The following is a 19035-nucleotide window of genomic DNA, read 5'->3' as shown; positions in this document are numbered from 1 at the left end:
GCACTAATCCACTACCCCAGTACCCAATGTGCAGTGTGTTCATGCACTATTGGCCATGGGGGCCACATGCTGTGGGGCAGAGACCAGGGTTCTAGTCCTGGTTCTGCCTTTCGGGGAAGTCGCTGTGTCCCTGCTGGGGCTGCCCCAGGGCAAAGGCACCGAGCGCTACCGTCTCCCCCAAAGCAGGGCGGTGCTGGGACGCCCGGCTGAGAGTGGAGCTGCCCGCGGTGGGGGCGTGGGCTGGGAACCCCACAGACCCACACGGCACAGCTCCGTCCCTGGCCTGCCCTGGTCTGAGCTGGGGCCAGGAGCAGCGGGGAGGCCCCAGGCCGGGCATAGGAAGGGCCGTGTGATGGCAGGACAAGGCGGCGTGAGGGGAGTGAAGGCAGCATCGTAGCCTGGGCAGTGGGCGCACAGCGAGATGGGCAGGCGGTGCCCAGCCACTGCGGCCATAGGGACCGAAATGCACCTTCCTCGCCAGGCCCTGACCAGGCCCACGAGGCCTTCACCAGCCCTCAGGTTTGGGCGAGAAAAGGAAGGCAAAGGCAGCGAGGGGAAAACGGCCCCGTGAGAACAGGCTGGGGAGGGGAGATTAGAGCCTGGAGCGGGAGGCCGTCTCCCCACGGCAGCGGCTGAATGCTGTCGTGCCATGGTGTGCAAAAAGGGGTACTCGTGGCTCCGCAAATCCGGGCGACACTGGGGTTTTCCCGCCTGGCCGCTGCAGCAGAGTGAAAAGCCCAGGGCAGAGAAGGCCTTAAAGCGCTCGCTCCAGCACGTTTTGGTGCCAAGGAAAAGAGGCTGGGGAAGTTCTCACTGCCAATTTTCCTGTGGGAAATTGTAGGGTTCCCTTAGAGCCAACACAGCCCCTCTCATCCCTAAAAATAGCAGAAAGAAAGCAGCCTTCTCCCAGCTGGCTCGTTGGTCTAGGGGTATGATTCTCGCTTAGGGTGCGAGAGGTCCCGGGTTCAAATCCCGGACGAGCCCTGTTTTTTGAGCCACAGGAGGGAGGAAGGTTTTACAGAACACACGGACTTTCCCAGAATAAATAACTGAAAACAAGTGAGACTTTTCATCTAAAGCCCAATGACAGGTAACTGGTTACGCTGGGTTCAAACACTCGGGTTCCCCCTCTCCCCCCAATTGCAACCCCACCCAGCAGCGACGTCTGGAAGTGGCCGGGAGAATAGGCAGGCCACATGATGGGAAGGGGCAATAAAAAACACCGGCCCGGCCCAAATACCTGCCCATCAGGTGCAAAACTCTCCCCATGGAGCCTGGCACTGAGGCGGGAGATTGTTTGGTTCCAATCTGGCCACCTCTTGGCCGCAGCAGCTCTGGGCCTCACGGGCAGGACGCAGAAGCCAGAATACACACACACACACACACACACACACACACACACACACACACACACACACACACACACACACACACACACACACACACACACACACACACACACACACGGCTTTGAGACCTTGTTCATAGAGGGGAGGGGCAATGGGAGCTGCAAGGGGGGGGGCTTTTTGGAAGCCTGCTGCCCCCCTCCCTCCAAGGGACACCCAGAGACCCGCTTGCCAGCAGCAGCCGGCGGCTTTCAACCACATGGAACCACCCTGGCAAGCAGGCATCTGCCTGATGCTCCGCAGCACTGCCGGCCGGAAACCACCAATGTGGTGAGCGTCTCCCCGGGTCAGAGGCCTCCCTGCACCCCCGACTCCCTCCCAGCCCTGCACCCCTCCTATAACCCAACGCCCAGCCCTGCCCTGCCCCCTCCTGCCCCCCAACTCCCTCCCAGCCCTGCACCCCTCCTATAACCCAACGCCCAGCCCTGCCCTGCCCCCTCCTGCCCCCCAACTCCCTCCCAGCCCTGCACCCCTCCTATAACCCAACGCCCAGCCCTGCCCTGCCCCCTCCTGCCCCCCAACTCCCTCCCAGCCCTGCACCCCTCCTATAACCCAACGCCCAGCCCTGCCCTGCCCCCTCCTGCCCCCCAACTCCCTCCCAGCCCTGCACCCCTCCTATAACCCAACGCCCAGACCTGCCCTGTCCCCTCCTGCCCCCCAACTCCCTCCCAGCCCTGCACCCCTCCTATAACCCAACGCCCAGCCCTGCCCTGCCTCCTCCTGCCCCCCAACTCCCTCCCAGCCCTGCACCCCTCCTATAACCCAACACCCAGACCTGCCCTGCCTCCTCCTGCCCCCCAACTCCCTCCCAGCCCTGCACCCCTCCTATAACCCAACGCCCAGACCTGCCCTGCCTCCTCCTGCCCCCCAACTCCCTCCCAGCCCTGCACCCCTCCTATAACCCAACGCCCAGCCCTGCCCTGCCTCCTCCTGCCCCCCAACTCCCTCCCAGCCCTGCACCCCTCCTATAACCCAACGCCCAGACCTGCCCTGCCCCCTCCTGCCCCCCAACTCCCTCCCAGCCCTGCCCCCCTCCATTAATAGAAAAGTGTGGCCTGTGATCACTTGCCAAAATTCCTGGATTATTCCCCCTGTAAAAGTTACTGCCACCCGTCTCAGACCTCCCTGTGCGAGCCGGAAGAGCCCTTGTCAGAGATTTGTTCCCCGGTAGGTGCTAGTGGCTTGTAACCAACCCACCCCCACTGGGACATACATAGTGTAGGGAAACTGAGGCACACAACTAATGTTGTAAATTTCCCCTTTGTCACAGTCCAAACATGCGATCCACCGCCTGAAAAGCTTCCTCGTGGGCCTCCCGGGCTCAGAGCTGGGAATGCCCTGCTCTTAGGGCAGGCTGATCAGGAGCAGGGCTGTGGCCAGGGTGGGGGCTCCTGGCTTTCCGTGTCCCAGCTTGGGCATGGCTGCTGTGCTACACCCAGGCGCAATCCAGACCAACCAGTAGCTGTCCCCCTGCCTCTGACCTGGGGGGCCCTGCATGCGGCTTTGCCCCCAGTCCTGCACTGCTCCTGGCCTCCGGCATGCAAGTCACACCCAGTTATGCCTGTGTGCGGGCGGCAGCTCGGCTCTCGCCAGCCTGGGTCACGCTGCAGGGAGACCGCACGTGCTCCCCATCCTCAAATGTTCCCCGGGAAGGGCTGACAGCCCCCACCTGGGCAGCACGGCCAACTGAACCCTGCAATTCCCTCGAGGGCACAAGAGCCCCGGTCGGTATTTGAAACAGTCGCCCAGACACTCCAGCTTAAAGGCACCGGATTAGCCAAACCAGTCAACAAGCTGATTAGCTACAGAGAGATTTTCAGTGAGACCCGGTTACGAGGCACAGGCCCAGTGACGAGGTACAGACCGGGTAACGAGGCACAGGCCCGATAACGAGGCACAGACCGGGTAACGAGGCACAGGCCCAGTGACGAGGTACAGACCGGGTAACGAGGCACAGGCCCGATAACGAGGTACAGACCGGGTAACGAGGCACAGGCCCAGTGACGAGGTACAGACCGGGTAACGAGGTACAGACCCAGTGACGAGGTACAGACCGGGTAACGAGGTACAGACTGGGTAACGAGGCACAGGCCCAGTGACGAGGTACAGACCGGGTAACGAGGTACAGACCGGGTAACGAGGCACAGGCCCGATAACGAGGCACAGACCGGGTAACGAGGCACAGGCCCAGTGACGAGGTACAGACCGGGTAACGAGGCACAGGCCCGATAACGAGGTACAGACCGGGTAACGAGGCACAGGCCCAGTGACGAGGTACAGACCGGGTAACGAGGTACAGACCCAGTGACGAGGTACAGACCGGGTAACGAGGTACAGACTGGGTAACGAGGCACAGGCCCAGTGACGAGGTACAGACCGGGTAACGAGGTACAGACCGGGTAACGAGGTACAGGCCCAATAACGAGGCACAGACCGGTAACGAGGTACAGGCCCGATAACGAGGCACAGACCGGTAACGAGGTACAGGCCTGATAACGAGGCACGAGGCACAGATCTGGTAACGAGGCACAGACCCATTTATGAGGCACAGACTGGGTAACGAGGTACAGACCGGGTAACGAGGCACAGACCGGATAACGAGGCACAGGCCCGGTGACGAGGCACAGATCTGGTAACGAGGTACAGGCCCGATAACGAGGCACAGATCTGGTAACGAGGCACAGACCCAGAGTCAGACCCGGGGACAAGACAAGTGAAGAGAAAGCCCTTCCGGGTGCCAGCAGAACAGACCCCACTAGCGTCCAGGCCACGGCGTCTCACCACCGGCCTCGCTGGCCAATTCCCGCTTTTCTTTTCTGGCCCCGAGAGCGCGATGGGCGGGGAGGGGGCTGGTCCTTTGTACAGTCCTGTGCCCCCTTTCCAGCTGGGAGCAGGCTGGACGGGACCCCCAGGCTGTCTGCCAAGGGGCAGCCGTTTGTTCCTGCCCCGTCCTGCCAACGCACGGCAGGGAGCGGGCAACGGCCCAGCGGCCCGGCCTGGCCGGTCCCAGACGTCTCTGGAAAACCTGCTTTCGGAAAACCTCCTCCCGGTGGGGAGCTAACTTGTCCTGGAGCGCGGCTCCACGGTCCCTCGTGAAACACGGCTGCACGAGTGTGTCAGGTGTGAACACGGGGGTTTCTTCTGTCACTGTCCCCCCTTCCCAAGGGGATTCGCAAACGACAGGCCCCTTAAGCAGGAGGGGGCTTTCGCGGGGGCTCGGGGTTGCTTGATGTGGCTGCCTTGGGGGCTAGGCCGGCGGTCCTCCAAGTGTGCTCCACGGACACCGTCTCCCAGCTGGGCCGGGGCTCGGGGCTTCCCCCCCATCTCCGCAGCAGGGAGCCCGGGCTGGTGAACCTCTCGCACGAGGCTGGTGCACCAGCGCTGGCTTCCTGCTGGGGGGGGGAGGGTCCCGAGCCTCGGGGGCCAGATCCAGCTTGTGGGGACAGAAAACCGCTCGCTTGGAGGCGTTCCCCGCTGCTGCCAGTCATGGGAATCCTGGCCAATGGGAGCAGCGGGGGGCGGAGTCTGGGGACGGTGGGAGGTACAAAGCCAGGTAGGTACCCGCATCCTCCTCCCCCGTCACACACCCTCCTCCCTCCCGCCCCCAGCTGCACCCTCCCTCCTGCCCCGCCCCTCACCCCTCTCCTGCACCCTCCACCCCACCCCGACCCTCACCTGCACCTCCCCCATCTCCTGCACCCTCCCTCACCCCTCTGCTGCACCGATGTTGCCCTCCCACCCTTCCTGCACCCATTCAGTCATCATGGGTGGTGGCTGGTGGTCCGTGGAAATGTTTGCCTTGGGTGGGGGGGGGCTGAGGGCCACAGTCCGAGTACCCCTGGGCTAGTGGCTATCCTGTCTGGGCCACGCTGCACAGTGCCCGGGAGCCGGGGAAAGAACAGGGAGGCTGTTCAGGCCGCAAGGAGGAAATATTTATCATGTGGGTTCCAGCCCCGCCAAGGTCTCCTCTAACATCTGGAAAGCATTGTCCCCAGCTGGCTCGTTGGTCTAGGGGTATGATTCTCGCTTAGGGTGCGAGAGGTCCCGGGTTCAAATCCCGGACGAGCCCACTTTTGGGGCTCAGCCACGAGGAAGCGATTTGCCCCCAGAAGAGAGGCTGTGAGAAAGGGGAGCAATTTATTACTTGAAATCCACCCAGCACAAGGCGGGACCTGGGTACGGGCGGGCAGGGACGGGCGCTCCTTGGACACTACGGGGGCAAGAGTGACAAGCCCCCAGCCTGGGCTCACTGGCAGCCGTAGTACCCTCCTGGGGAGCAGGGTCTGTGCTCTCTAGTGCCCTGGGCCGGGGAGCCGGGGTCCCTCGCTGCGTGGGTTGGGGGGCGGGGGGGCTGCACCATGGTGCTGGGCCGGGGGGGTGGGTCAGGTGACTGGGTCCGTTCCAATTCCTCTTTTGCGGCTGGGGTGGGGCGGGGTGGGGCGGGGGCGCCAGGGCAGGGCGCATGGGGGACGCGCCCCTCTGGCAGGGCCCGGGTGGAAAAAGGGAAAGGACGGGGCTGTAATAGCTGCCCCCCACGAGCTGCCCAGAATACACCCCCCTCCTCCCCCGGGAGCAAGGGGGCTGGCAGACCAGGCCTCCAAAGGAGGGGGGCAGGGAGTGCGCTGAGCCACTTTGGGAAGGAGAAGTGGCAACCTGGGAAGAGTCTCTGCATGGGCCTCTGACCCCCACTCGCTGGGCAGCCCCGGGCCCCCTTTACCCTCCCCACTTGCCGGGCAGCCCCGGGCCCCCTTTACCCTCCCCACTCGCCGGGCAGCCCCGGGCCCCCTTTACCCCCCCCCACTCGCCGGGCAGCCCCGGGCCCCCTTTACCCCCCCACTCGCCGGGCAGCCCCGGGCCCCCTTTACCCCCCCCACTCTCTGGGCAGCCCCGGGCCCCCTTTACTCCCCCACTCGCCGGGCAGCCCCGGGCCCCCTTTACCCCCCCCCCACTCGCTGGGCAGCCCCGGGCCCCCTTTACCCCCCCCCACTCGCTGGGCAGCCCCAGGCCCCCTTCACAGCCCCACGCCCTGGGCCCCCTTCACGCCCCCCCCATGCCCTAGTCATGTCCCCACCCCCCCGAGTGGCCCCAAACTCCTCTTCTGTTCCCGCCACCCTGGGCTGTGCCCCCTGTGGAAGGAGGGTGGTGCCCCCCATGGGGGGGGGCGCCTCCACATTCACACCCCCGCACGATCCACACCCCTGAGGCTCAGCCCCGCTGCCCGGGAGCAGGCTGCCAGCCAGCCCCTGCCCTTCCACCCTGCGCAATCCCCCGGAGTCCCCACAGTCGGCTCCCGGCTGCCCAGCCCGCACGCTGAGCCTCTCGGGGGCTTAGGGGGCAGGAGGTAAGGGGCTTAGAGCCCCTAATCCCAAACTTTGCCCGTCGGAAGCTCGGGATTAAGGCCTGATCCCCCCCGAGCCCTTAAGTGGCTTGTCCCCCCCGAGCTTCTATATTAGAAGGGGGGAGGGAGCCGGGGCAGGCTCCGTGGCGGCTCCGTGGCGGAAGGATGTCGGGGGAGGAAGACTTCTACCTCTTTGAGAACGTCTCCTCGGTGGGGCCGTGGGACGGGCCCCAGTACCACATCGCCCCGCTCTGGGCCTTCTACTTCCAGACGGCCTTCATGGGCCTGGTGTTCTTCGCCGGCACGCCCCTCAACGCCGTGGTCCTCCTCGTCACCGTCAAGTACAAGAAGCTGCGGCAGCCGCTCAACTACATCCTGGTCAACATCTGCCTCGGGGGCTTCATCTTCTGCGTCTGCTCCGTCTTCATGGTCTTCGTGTCCAGCTCCCAGGGCTACTTCGTCTTCGGGCGCCACGCCTGCGCGCTGGAGGCCTTCCTGGGCTCGGTGGCCGGTGAGGCCGGGCGGGAGGGAGGGAGGAGAAGGGTGCCGGGGGGTCCCAGCGGCTGGGTCTGGGTGGGCGGGTCCCTCGCGATGGACCTTTCTGCTCATCCCACCTGGAGCAGCTGCTGGACACTGGCCCAGGTGAGCCGCTCTTGGGAGCACGGTTTCGGCAGCTGGTTTCGTTTAACGACCAGGCCCCAGCCGTTTGGATGCCCCGAGGGATGCGGGGGGTCCCTGGGGGAATGAAGAACAGGGGGACAGGCAGGAAGTGAGTGGGCATCAGACCCCACGACCTTAGGGTGTTGGGCCAAACTTGGGGGGTTCCCCAGGGACGCCCGTGTGATCTATGGCTCCAGGGCAGGGGAGGGAAACTGGGAAGGGGGGAGAGCTGAGGGGCCCATCTGCAGAGGAGGCCAGGTTCCCCCCGTATTCCCAGGGAAGGCAGGGTCAGGAGGGGTACCCCCTTCAGCCATCTGGCTGCAGCACACGGAGAGGTGCCGCCTCAGGATGGAGATGGCTGAGCAGCCTTTGCAGGAGATTTTCACCTTCCTTCCCAGACCGGCCCCGGGGCGGGCGGGATGCTGCCACCAGGGCTGGGCTTCGCTTCCAAACCAGACCCGGAGACTTGGCCGGTCCCCGAGCATTCCCTGGGTCAGGGGGGTGAAATGACTTTCCAGGCAGCCTCCGATGTGACCCCCCCACCCCGTTCCCAGATCCACTGAGTCATGAGGGGCATTTCCGTCGGCTCCTTCCCCGCCCCCTGCGTCCACAAGTGTCTGGCGGGGAAGCAGGCGAATGGGGGAACGGAGAGCGCAGGGCAGAAGACCAAGGGGCTGGCTCCGTGTCGGCTGAACTGCTCGCGGCCCCTTGGAGGCGAGCGAGGGGGCTTGGGGTCCTGGGGGTGTCGTCTGGGCACAGGGCAGGGCCGGGGCCGCACGGTGAGTGACTCCCCCTGTGCCTTCCCCAGGCCTGGTCACCGGCTGGTCCCTGGCCTTCCTGGCCTTTGAACGCTACATCGTCATCTGCAAACCCTTCGGGAACTTCCGCTTCAGCGCCAAGCACGCCCTGATGGCGGTGGCGGCCACCTGGGTCATCGGCATCGGGGTCTCCATCCCGCCCTTCTTCGGCTGGAGCCGGTAGGAGCTGGGGAGGGGGCCCTGGGCGAGGGCGGCCGAGAGCTGCCTCCTGGCTGCCGCGCCAGGTTATGGGCCGGTCTCTTCCGATCCCCTTCGCCCTTGCTCCGCGCGGGGCAGTGCCCGGCTGACACCCCAGCAGCGTGCCCGCCGAGAGGGAGCAGCGGGGGGAGCCTGCCCACCCCCATGGCTGGGTGCCTGGCGGACTGACCCGCAGCCGGGTCCGGGGCAGCCTTGCTGACCACCAGCGCCACAGCTCGGCTGCCGCCTGATTGCAGCAAGGTCTGGGGGGTTATGCTGCCAGGCCTCTGGGCACACGCCAGCTCTGGGGCGTGTTCCCAGCCCTGAGGGGGCAGGCGCCGCCGGGCCGATCCCGCCCTTGCTCGCATGGGATTGTGGTGGGCAGGCCCAGCGATTGCCTGTCCTGTCACACGGGCAGGGCCCTGGGAGCAGAGGGGCTGGCCGCCTGCCAGGCCAAACGGGGGGGGGGTGGCGGCGAGCTTGGCCCTGCCCATCCCTCGGCCAGCGGAGGGGGAGCCGGGCAGCCTCTGGGCAGCGCCGTGTCCCTGGTCTTGCAGGTTCATCCCCGAAGGGCTGCAGTGCTCGTGCGGCCCGGACTGGTACACGGTGGGGACCAAGTACAAGAGCGAGTACTACACCTGGTTCCTCTTCGTCTTCTGCTTCATCGTGCCTTTCTCGCTCATCTGCTTCTCCTACTCCCAGCTGCTGGGCGCCCTGCGCGCCGTAAGTACCCGCCGTGGGGACACGGCCAGGGAGCCAGGGCCCGGGGCACTGTCTGCTCGCGAGGGTGCGGGGTGCGAGAGACGGGCGTGTGCACACTTGTGAGCGCGTGAGACGGCTGGGTTCCAAGCTTGTGAGCGTGTGGGCAGTGTGAGGGGGGCAGAGGCATGCTTGCACGTGTGGGAGAGGTGTACGAGATAGGAGGGTTGTGCACGCGTGACTGTGTCGTGGGTGTGTGAGACAGGAGGGTTGCATTCTTGTGAGCGTGCGGTTTGTGTCTGGGATGGGCAGGTTACATGCTAGTGAGTGTGCAAAGGGTGTGTGATGGGGAGGGTGAATGCCTGTGAACGTGCGGGGTGTGTGTGAGAAGGGGGCGAGTTGCATGCCTGTGAATGTGTGGGGATGTGTGAGAAGGGAGTGTTGCACGCTTATGAACGTGCGGGGGGGTGTAAGAAGGGCAGGTTGCATGTCTGTGAACGTGCGGGGGGGTGAGAAGGGAGGGTTGCTCACTTGTGAATGTGCAGGGTGTGTGAGAGAACGGCAGGTTGCATGCCTGTGAACGTGCGAGGGTGTGTGTAAGAAGGATGGGTTGCACGCTTGTGAACATGCAGGGTGTGTGTAAGAAGGGAGTGTTGCACGCTTGTGAACATGCAGGGTGTGTGAGAAGGGCGGGTTGCATGCTTGTGAACGTGCAGGGTGTGTGAGAAGGGCTGGTTGCACGCTTGTGAACGTGCTGGGTGTGTGAGAAGGGCGGGTTGCACGCTTGTGAACGTGCAGGGTGTGTGAGAAGGGCGGGTTGCACGCTTGTGAACGTGCAGGCTGTGTGAGAAGGGCGGGTTGCACGCTTGTGAACATGCAGGGTGTGTGAGAAGGGCGGGTTGCATGCTTGTGAACGTGCAGGCTGTGTGAGAAGGGCGGGTTGCACGCTTGTGAACGTGCAGGCTGTGTGAGAAGGGTGGGTTGCACGCTTGTGAACGTGCAGGATGTGTGAGAAGGGCGGGTTGCACGCTTGTGAACATGCAGGGTGTGTGTAAGAAGGGAGTGTTGCACGCTTGTGAACGTGCAGGGTGTGTGAGAAAGGCGTGTTGCATGCTTGTGAACGTGCAGGGTGTGTGAGAAGGGCGGGTTGCATGCTTGTGAACGTGCAGGGTGTGTGAGAAGGGCGGGTTGCACGCTTGTGAACGTGCAGGGTGTGTGAGAAGGGCGGGTTGCACGCTTGTGAACGTGCAGGCTGTGTGAGAAAGGCGTGTTGCACGCCTGCGAGTGTGATCACTTGTGGCTGTGACTGCCGGCGTGGGCTGCCCTTGTGCTGCTCGCTGGTCTCTGCTGTGGGCCCGTCCGGGGGGAGGGTGCCAAGGGCTCTCAGGCAGGCGGGCGGGAGGGGTCCCCGGCCCCTGGGCGGGTCTCACAGGCAGGGCCCGTCCGGGGGGAGGGTGCCAAGGGCTCTCAGGCAGGCGGGAGGGAGGGGTCCCTGGCCCCTGGGCGGGTCTCACAGGCAGGGCCCGTCCGGGGGGAGGGTGCCAAGGGCTCTCAGGCAGGCGGGCGGGAGGGGTCCCCGACCCCTGGGCGGGTCTCACAGGCAGGGCCCGTCCGGGGGGAGGGTGCCAAGGGCTCTCAGGCAGGCGGGAGGGAGGGGTCCCCGACCCCTGGGCGGGTCTCACAGGCAGGGCCCGTCCGGGGGGAGGGTGCCAAGGGCTCTCAGGCAGGCGGGCGGGAGGGGTCCCCGACCCCTGGGCGGGTCTCACAGGCAGGGCCCGCCGGGTGCTCGGCCTGTCGCACACAGCCAGGGCCTGCGCTTCCCAGCTTTTCTCCGGGAGGGAGCGTGGGAGCCGGGCCGGGCGGCGGATGGGAAATCAGAGGACGGGGAGGAGGGCCAGTTCGGCTGGGCCGGCCCTCCCCTCGCGCAGGACACGCAGCTGCGGAGGCCCCCGAAGACGCGGGGCCCGGCGCCGACCTGCTGTCCCGGCGGTGCCCCGACCGATGGCGACGTGAGCGTGTAAACGCTGGGGGGGGGGGGGTGTCCCTGGTCACGCTCCCTGCCCGCTCCTCGAGGCCACGTTCCCTGCCCGGTTCGGTGCCAGGGGCAGGGATGTGGGTCCAGCCGGGTGGGGACAAGTCCCCTGGAGAGGCCGTGGGGGGGAGGGCCCCACAACGTCCCCGAGCCGCGCCGGTGGGGGAGAGGCTGGGGAGGGGACCCTGCCGCTCACGCCCACGGGCCCTGGGGGCTGCCCGCAGGTGGCGGCCCAGCAGCAGGAGTCGGCCACCACGCAGAAGGCGGAGCGGGAGGTGTCCCGCATGGTGGTGGCGATGGTGGGCTCCTTCTGCGTCTGCTGGGTGCCCTACGCGGCCATGGCCATGTACATCGTCAACAACCGCAACCACGGGCTGGACCTGCGCCTGGTCACCGTGCCCGCCTTCTTCTCCAAGAGCTCCTGCATCTACAACCCCGTCATCTACTGCTTCATGAACAAGCAGGTGAGGCCCCGGGCGGGCGGGGCGCGTCCCTCAGACCCAGCCAAGGGTCCCCAGGACGGGGGGCTAGGACGGCCCAAGCCCCTTCCCGGGGGCAGCCGGGCTCGGGTCCGGAGACTCGGGGCGGTTCCCCGGGGAAGTTCCTGGCTCTGCCGTGGGGGGTCCCTGGGTGATAGTATTAACCGGCAGGCGATGGCGGTTATGGCCGGGGGGCTGAGGGCGCGGCCAGCTCTGTGCCCAGGAGGAGAGCAGGTCTGTGCCGCGGAGAGAACGGGCCGTGGGCAGCATGCGGAGCAGCCCTGGGTCCTGCCGAGAGGGCCGGGGACTGGACTCGATGGCTCTTGAGGTCCCCTCTGGCTCTAGGCTTCTGTGGGAGCGGGGCGCCCGAGGCCTCGTCTCCACAACCCAGCGGGGTCGGCTCAGGGCCGTGGGGGAGGCCAGGGAGCCGATGCCCGCCCTGGTACGGACAGCGCTATGGCACCGGGGCACATTCCCCGTCCGTCTCTGGCCTCTCATGCGGCGGCTGTCCCCCGTGGCGGGTCGCGGGAGCGTCTGTGCTCCTCCCCGGGCCCACGCTGGCCAGGCGGGAGCTGCCTTGGCCAGGCCAGCAGGAGCACCCGGCCTGTGCTGCTAAGGAAGGCGAGCCACCACCCCTGCCATTCTGGGGGGGAAATGCGTTCCCCCCCTAACTTTGGGGGTCAGGCGGGCATGGGAGGGGGGTTGGTGTCACCTCACCCTGCCCGGTCCACCGGTGGCCATGCAGGACTCCCAGGGCCGTGCCGGCGGGGCAGGGTGGCTGGCTGGGGGCAGCTGCGGTTGTGGAGCAGCTCGTGAGCCGCCGGCCCGGGCGGTGTAACGGTGCCGGGGGGGTCGCTCTCCCTACAGTTCCGCGCCTGCATCATGGAGACGGTGTGCGGCAAACCCATCACGGACGAGTCCGACGTCTCCAGCTCGGCCCAGAAAACCGAGGTCTCGTCCGTGTCCTCCAGCCAGGTCAGCCCCAGCTGAGGCGGCTGCGGGACGCCGGCGGCCGAGGGGAGCAGGCGCCGGGCCCTGAGGGGAAGCCCCGAGGCCCCCCGGCCGTGCCCCACGGCCCCCCGTACGGTCACCTCGGCGAGACGGCCTGCGCTCCCCGACCCCCGTGGGAGGACGGACCACACCGGCTGGGCACAGCAACCCCCCAGCTCCTGGGGGCCCCAGGCAGCCCTCCGACGGGCAGCCCCACGGAGCCTCCCCAGCTGCTGCCCCCAGGCTGAATCTGCCCCAGGCTGAGCGGTCGGAATTGGGGGGGCAGCTTTGCCTTCTCCTCCCCCCGTGAGGCCTGCTGCCCGGCCGCCATGGCTCCACGCAAGGCCCGTGCCTGTCGGCCCTAAGGCGGGCGCCCAGCTGGGGAACACCCACCCTGCTGGGGCGGAGGGGAGGGGTAATGAGGCAGCGAGAGATCAGTGGGTAGCGCAGGGGGGAGCACCGCAGGACTCCTGGGGGCCAGCCCTGGCTCTGCAAGGTGAGTGGGGTCCACAAGAGCGGGGGAGGGCTGGGGGGGGTGGGGGTAGACATCAGGACGCCTGGGATCTAGACCCAGCGCAGGGAGGGGAGTGACGCCTAGTGGTAACTTCAGAACGGGGAGGGCTGTGGAGTGTCAGGACTCTGGCAGCTGACAGTCACGTGTACGTCCTGGGGTGGAGAGCACCGACCCCCCCCCTCTCACTGGGGAGCCCCCCCAGCTGTCAGGAGCCCCCCCATCCCAGCACTGGCTTCCCCCTCCCTCCCTGTGGAGATCTCAGCAAGCTGGGGCTGGAAGGGACCTTGAGGGGCACGGAGCAGGCCCAGGTAACCCTGGTGTGCCCCAGGCAGGCGCTCCCGTGCCAGGCCACCCAGGGCCTTCCTGGGGTGCCCGAGCCGGCGCCGCTCCCCCGAGGGCGAGGAGGCTGCTGGTGTCTCACCCGAACCGCCCTGGCTGCAGGGGCTGTGCCAGCTAAGGAGCTGGAAGAGGGGAGCGGAGCAACGAAAAGCCAGCCGGCCGGAGGGGTACCCCTGGCTGCCGGCTGACCCCTTTGGGGGGCTCCCCCTCAGAGGTGGGCCCCTGGCCCCCCTCCGGGCAGGCGGGACTGGGCTCCGGATCAACTCCACCAAGGTCTGCAGCAGAGCCGGGGCGCGAACCCCGCGCCAGCGCCCAGTGCAGTGCCTTACCCGCACGCTTCTCACCAGCACCCCCCCGCCCGGGCGCCCAGACGCCATGAGGAGGGGCACAGAGGCACCGCCCCACCACACTAAGCCTGGCCCTAGATGGAGGCCAGCCCCGGGCATGGTCTAGGCGGCCCAAGGTAGGCTAAGGGGGTGGGAGCTACCCCCTGAGGAGCTGGGGAGGGTACCTGGTCTCTTGCCAAGGCCATGGGGCTGGCTGGTAGCCCTGGCTCTCCCTCTCTGTGTCCCTGGTACCCACCAGGCAGCTGTGGGGCAGGTGGGACTCCCCTGGGCAATGGGTCCATTCCATGGGGGGGGTCTTTTCTAAGAGCCCCAGGTCCAAGCCCAGCCTTCCAGAGGGGCATTGGCGGGGAGCCATTCAGCCCCCCCCCCCGACATGTGCCGGCCTGATCTTGGCCAGCTGCGCCCCACTCGGGGGGGGGGAGGAGCTAAAGCACCATGTGCAGGGGGAGGAGGCTTCTTAGCTCCATTCCCTTCCCCCCGGGGGGGCCCACACCAGTAGCGTCCCCCCCCCCGGCCTCTGTGAGCCCCCCCCCCCCGAAGCCAGCCCCACGCCCGGCAGGGGGGAGCGGCCATTCGCTTCCAATGCAGGGGGCGAGGCGGTGAACTCCGGACTCTCTCCTTCCGCGCCGAGCAATGACCCGCGAGCCCCGGGCGCGGCAGGCCAGGGCCGTCCCAGAGCGGCCCCGCCGGCCACGTTGCACTGTACAGAGTCTGCGCCACCCCCGCAGCACCCGTCCGGCCCCCGGGCCGTGTCGTCCCCCTTGTAGCGCGGGGCGGGGCGGGCGGCTCTGGCAATAAAATATCGCGGCTGAGCTGAACGCAACACGGTGGTGCTGAGCTGTTTTGTCCCCGCCACGGACTTTCCGTGGGCTGCCGGTGCCCGGGGTGGGAACGGCGGCAGCTCCCAGGCCGGGGTGGGGCGGGCGTGGCCCCCCGGGCGATGGCTTCTGTCTGGGGCGCGGCGGGGCTCGCGGAACCGCCCCGAGGCGCAGCCAGACCCGCCGGCAGCGCTCGGGAAGGGCGGAGGAGCTTTCCCAAGGAGCGTGTGCGTGGCCGGAGCTGGAGCCGACACGCCTGTCCCCGGGGAGCACCACGCACAGACGGCCTGGCCTCCAGCCAGGGCCCACGTGCACTTCTGACGTGGGCAGCTCCAGTGTGAGCCTGGGGCAATGGCTGCTTGCCAGGGCGCTCGCCGCACCGGGCTGCCCGGCCCTTCACAGGCCAGCAGAGCTACCGGCCGGGCCTCGGGCTCCTTCAGGTGTAACCCACACGCCTAGTGCGGGTCGCCGGCCCCTGCTGCGGCACTTAGCCCACGGGCAGGCAGAGAGCAGAACAAGGGAGCTCTCCCGCAGCCGCAAGGCAGGAGCTGGCTTCATAGCTCAAGCTGTAGCAGCGCCTAGGCTAAGCTCTGGAGGTCCCCGGTTCAAATCTGCCTGGTAGCTGTTACACCAACATGCCATGTGGTCCCCAAGGACCTGCCTGAAGTGCTGAGGTTGGCCTGGCCCCCTGTGGAAGAGCTTCAAATGCTCTGTTTGCCTAGGCCAGAGGGGGGACAATAATCAGGGGGGCACTTACTGAAGTTTGTACATAGTCACAGGTGGGTGCTGGGGCAGGGCTTGAGATGGTGGGGGTGGAGGCTTTGAAGTAAAATACAGCGATAGGGGCTCCCAGCTTTCCCCCTGCACTACCTGGCAGCCTGCTGGGGCTCTTTAAAGAGCTCCTGGTGTAGCCCTGCAACTGGGACTTATGAGCCATTTAATTAGGAGCCTGCTGCCTGAGCCACCTCCTAGAAATGCAGTAGCAGGATACAAATAATAACAGTGACTGGATCCAAGTGGGAGGTGGGCCCCCAGGGCCATGTCCTGATCTAAGCGCTTGTAAGCCCAGAAGGATCCTCTGGAACTGGGTGGTGGAGACACCCTGAGGCCCCAAAGAAGTGGAGGAGAGCGAGCAATAGAATCTAGCTGCCCCCAGCCTGTAACTGTGTTGCAGCAAAGGGGCTCTTCTGGACAAGGTGGAACCCCCTGGGTGGTGTTTGGTGGCCTGGGAAGGATTGAGATTCAGAGAAGGGCACCAGGTGGTGGCTAGATCCCCTGGGGACTGGCAAAGTAGGTCCATTACCTATCAAGATCACATAAGGCTGGGCAGAACAGGGCAATTTATCGAACCATCTCCGAACCATCTCTTTTCTGCTCTCCACTGCCAGCTTCTGGCATTGAGGCTAGGAACTATGAGCAATGAGCATGGGTAGTGTCCCTAGCCTCCATGAATGTGTGTCATTCTTTTCTGAAGTCTGTTACAGTCTTGGCCTTCACAGCATCCTGTGGCGAGGAGTTCCACAGGTTGATTGTGTGTTGTGGAAAGAAGCACTTCCTTGCATTTGTTTAAAACCTGCTGCCGGTTCATTTCATTGGGTGATCCCTGGTGCTTGTGTTATGCGAACAGGGAACTTGCACTTCCTTACTCCCTTTCTCCACCCCACACATTATTTTATAACCCTCAATCATATTCCCCAGGGTTTTTTCCACCTCTCCTCACACGGAAGCTGTTCCAAACCAGATGTCCCTGCTTGGCTTGACGTGCTTTCAGCTCAGGACTGATTTGGTAGAATAACAATCCCCCATCTATTTTAGTGCCCAGGTCTTGTGTTGAAAAGCACCCCGCAACCAATCTCCCTCCCCCAGTCGCGCAATGACTTCCTAGTCATGCTGGAGTCTAAGCGCTTGCTACACTTGCTTTTCATTCTCTTATAGAACTTTTAATAAAGTCATTTTCTATTTCCACTCGATAAACGGCTGGAACCCATTTCAACATCCCCACCCCCCACCTCTCTTCCTGCCTCAGACTGCATGTGGCTCGCTGCTGGATGTGAGCTAGAAAAAGTTCAAGCGAAGAAACTGAACATCCTATACATTGAAAGTTATTTAGCATTTGAATCTGAGCAGCTGCTGGCCTTGCATGAGTTATAATGTATGACTCACCAGGACTTTAGTTTGTCCCTTTCATGTGGCTGGGAGTCTCACCCTGTCTCCCCAGCAATGGGGGAAGGGATTCAGTGAGCGAACCTATGAGTCATAGCTCCCAGCACATCCCCTGTTCTAACCCCTAGGCCCCACTCCCTTTCCCCAGATGGAGACAGAGACAGAGAGGACAAAATATTGGGAGTAAAGCCACTGTGAGGAGACCTCTGTGGCGTTCTAGGCAACATATTTCGGTCAAAACTTTTTTTCAGGAAAAGATGCAGGTTTATCAACCCAAAATGTTTCATGACGTTCAATAAGGACAAATGCAAAGTGCTCCACTTAGGATGGAACAATCCGTGTCTCACATACAGAACGGGAAGCGTCTGTCTAGGAAGGAGACCTGTGGAAAGGGATTGGGGGGTCAGAGCGGACCCCAAGCTAAATATGAGTCAACAGTGTGACACTGTTGCAAAAAAAGCAAACATGGTTCTGGGATGCATTAACAGGAGTGTTGTGAGCAAGACACGAGAAGTCATTCTTCCGCTCTGCTCTGCGCCAATTAGACCTCAGTTGGGCTGTGTCCAGACTCAAGGGTTTTTTCAAAAAAACTTCACCTGCGTCTAGACTACAGCCGCGTTCTTTCGAAATTAAATCGAAAGAACGCGGCTTTTCTTTCGACGGCGGTAAACCTCATTTCACGAGGAAGAACGCCTTTTTTCGAAAGTGCTCTTTCAAAAAAAGGCGTTCTTGAATGCAAACAGGGCGTTTTCGAAAGAGCCTCCAGACTGCCTGGGTGCTTTCTTTCGAAAAAGCGGCTTGCTTTTTCGAAAGTACTGCTTGCAGTCGAGACGCTCTTTTTCGAAAGAGGCTTGCAGTCTAGACGTAGCCCTAGAGTGTTGTGTCCAGTTCTGGGCACCGCATTTCATGAAAGATGTGGAGAAATTGGAGACGGTCCAGAGAAGAGCAACAAGAATGATTCAAGGTCTAGAAAATATGAAGACTGAAAGAATTGGGCTTCTTTAGTTTAAAAAAGAGAAGAGCAAGAGGGGACATGAGATCAGTTTTCAAGTACCTAAAAGAGTGTTACAAGGAGGGAGAAAAGATACTCGTCTTAATATTTGAGGACAGGACAAGAAGCAATGAGCTTATTGCAGCAAGGGAGGTTTAGGTTGGACATTAGGAAAAAGTTCCTACCTGTCAGGGTGGTCAAACCCTGGAATAAGTTGCCCAGGGAGGTTGTGGAATCTCCATCACTGGGGATATTTCAGAGCAGGTTGGACAGACACCTGTCAGGGATGGTCTAGATGGTGCTTGGTCCTGCTGTGAGGGCAGGGGACTGGACTCCATGGCCTCTCAAGGTCCTTCCCTGCTCTAGGATTCTTCTAGTAATTTGTGCTGCTGTCTCTGTAGCCTTCCCATTTCGAACGTGTTCTTTCCCTCGGAAAGGGATCTAGGGGTCATAGTGGACCACAAGTTGAATATGAGTCAACAGTGTGATGCTGTTGCAAAAAAAGCAAATATGATTCTAGGTTGTATCAACAGGTGTGTTGTAAGCAAAACTCGTGAAGTCATTCTGCCGCTCTACCCTGCACTAGTTAGGCCTCAGCTGGAGTACTGTGTCCAGTTCTGGGCGCCACATTTCAAGAAAGATGTGGAGAAATTGGAAAGGGTACAGAGAAGAGCAACAAGAATGATTAAAGGTTTAGAGAACATGACCTATGAAGCCAGGCTTCATGAACTGGGCTTGTTTAGTTTGGAAAAAAGAAGATTAAAGGGGGACATGATAGCGGTACCAGAGAGTGGCGCCTGACATGAAAGCATCCTAGATCAGGGCTTGCAAATCATTCTCTCCATGATGAGAAGGATGCAGGGTCAAAGAGCCCAGCGCATCCTCCCTCCCTCCTCCCCAGCAGACTTAGGAATTGTACCTATTTTCCTTTCTCCTGCACATTTTAAAATCCCCACATGGCAGCCGCTTTGCAGCCAGGAAGGTGCTAAGATGTCAAGCAAAATGGACGCACAGTGATAGTTTGCTCAATGCCAGCCTACGCCACTGCTGCCCCAGCTTCCATGGGGCTGGGATTCCTCCGGTTTTCCACCACCAAGCACCGGTGAGACAAACACCGCTATTTCTAACACAGAAAGGACTGCGCTACAGAACAGCACCCTGTCCATGGCCTGATGCACCATCGCTGGGCTGGAGCAACCCCTCGCTGCAGGGTTTCGATTAACCGGTTAACTTTTTAACTGGGATTTTACATCCCTAGTTCTTA

At 63.3% G+C, this 19035-nt stretch overlaps 1 protein-coding gene and 2 non-coding genes across 3 annotated transcripts; all 3 read left to right on the top strand.

The window, feature by feature from the left end:
• The first annotated feature begins 912 nt into the window (after window positions 1-912).
• On the top strand, window positions 913-984 carry TRNAP-AGG (transfer RNA proline (anticodon AGG)). Its single transcript has one exon. It is a non-coding gene; the product is annotated as a tRNA-Pro (tRNA).
• Window positions 985-5403: 4419 nt separating this feature from the next.
• On the top strand, window positions 5404-5475 carry TRNAP-AGG (transfer RNA proline (anticodon AGG)). The gene has a single exon. It is a non-coding gene; the product is annotated as a tRNA-Pro (tRNA).
• A 1333-nt stretch (window positions 5476-6808) lies between these two features.
• OPN1SW (opsin 1, short wave sensitive) lies at window positions 6809-13932 on the top strand. The gene is made up of 5 exons (XM_075924897.1): window positions 6809-7255; window positions 8213-8381; window positions 8957-9122; window positions 11355-11594; window positions 12477-13932. The coding sequence occupies exons 1-5, from the start codon at window positions 6910-6912 to the stop codon at window positions 12597-12599; spliced, it is 1044 nt and encodes a 347-aa protein (XP_075781012.1). The 5' UTR covers window positions 6809-6909; the 3' UTR covers window positions 12600-13932.
• Window positions 13933-19035: the final 5103 nt, after the last annotated feature.

Source organism: Pelodiscus sinensis, chromosome 1 (assembly GCF_049634645.1).
Source record: "Pelodiscus sinensis isolate JC-2024 chromosome 1, ASM4963464v1, whole genome shotgun sequence".
Classification (NCBI taxonomy): Eukaryota; Metazoa; Chordata; order Testudines; family Trionychidae; genus Pelodiscus; species Pelodiscus sinensis.
This window is presented reverse-complemented; position numbering and strand designations above follow the sequence as displayed.

Coding starts and splice junctions, on each gene's coding strand:
- OPN1SW (XM_075924897.1), top strand. CDS start 6,910: ATGTCGGGGGAGGAAGACTTCTACCTCTTTGAGAACGTCTCCTCGGTG. Junction 9,123..11,354: donor TGCTGGGCGCCCTGCGCGCC/GTAAGTACCCGC, acceptor GGCTGCCCGCAG/GTGGCGGCCCAGCAGCAGGA. Junction 11,595..12,476: donor ACTGCTTCATGAACAAGCAG/GTGAGGCCCCGG, acceptor CTCTCCCTACAG/TTCCGCGCCTGCATCATGGA.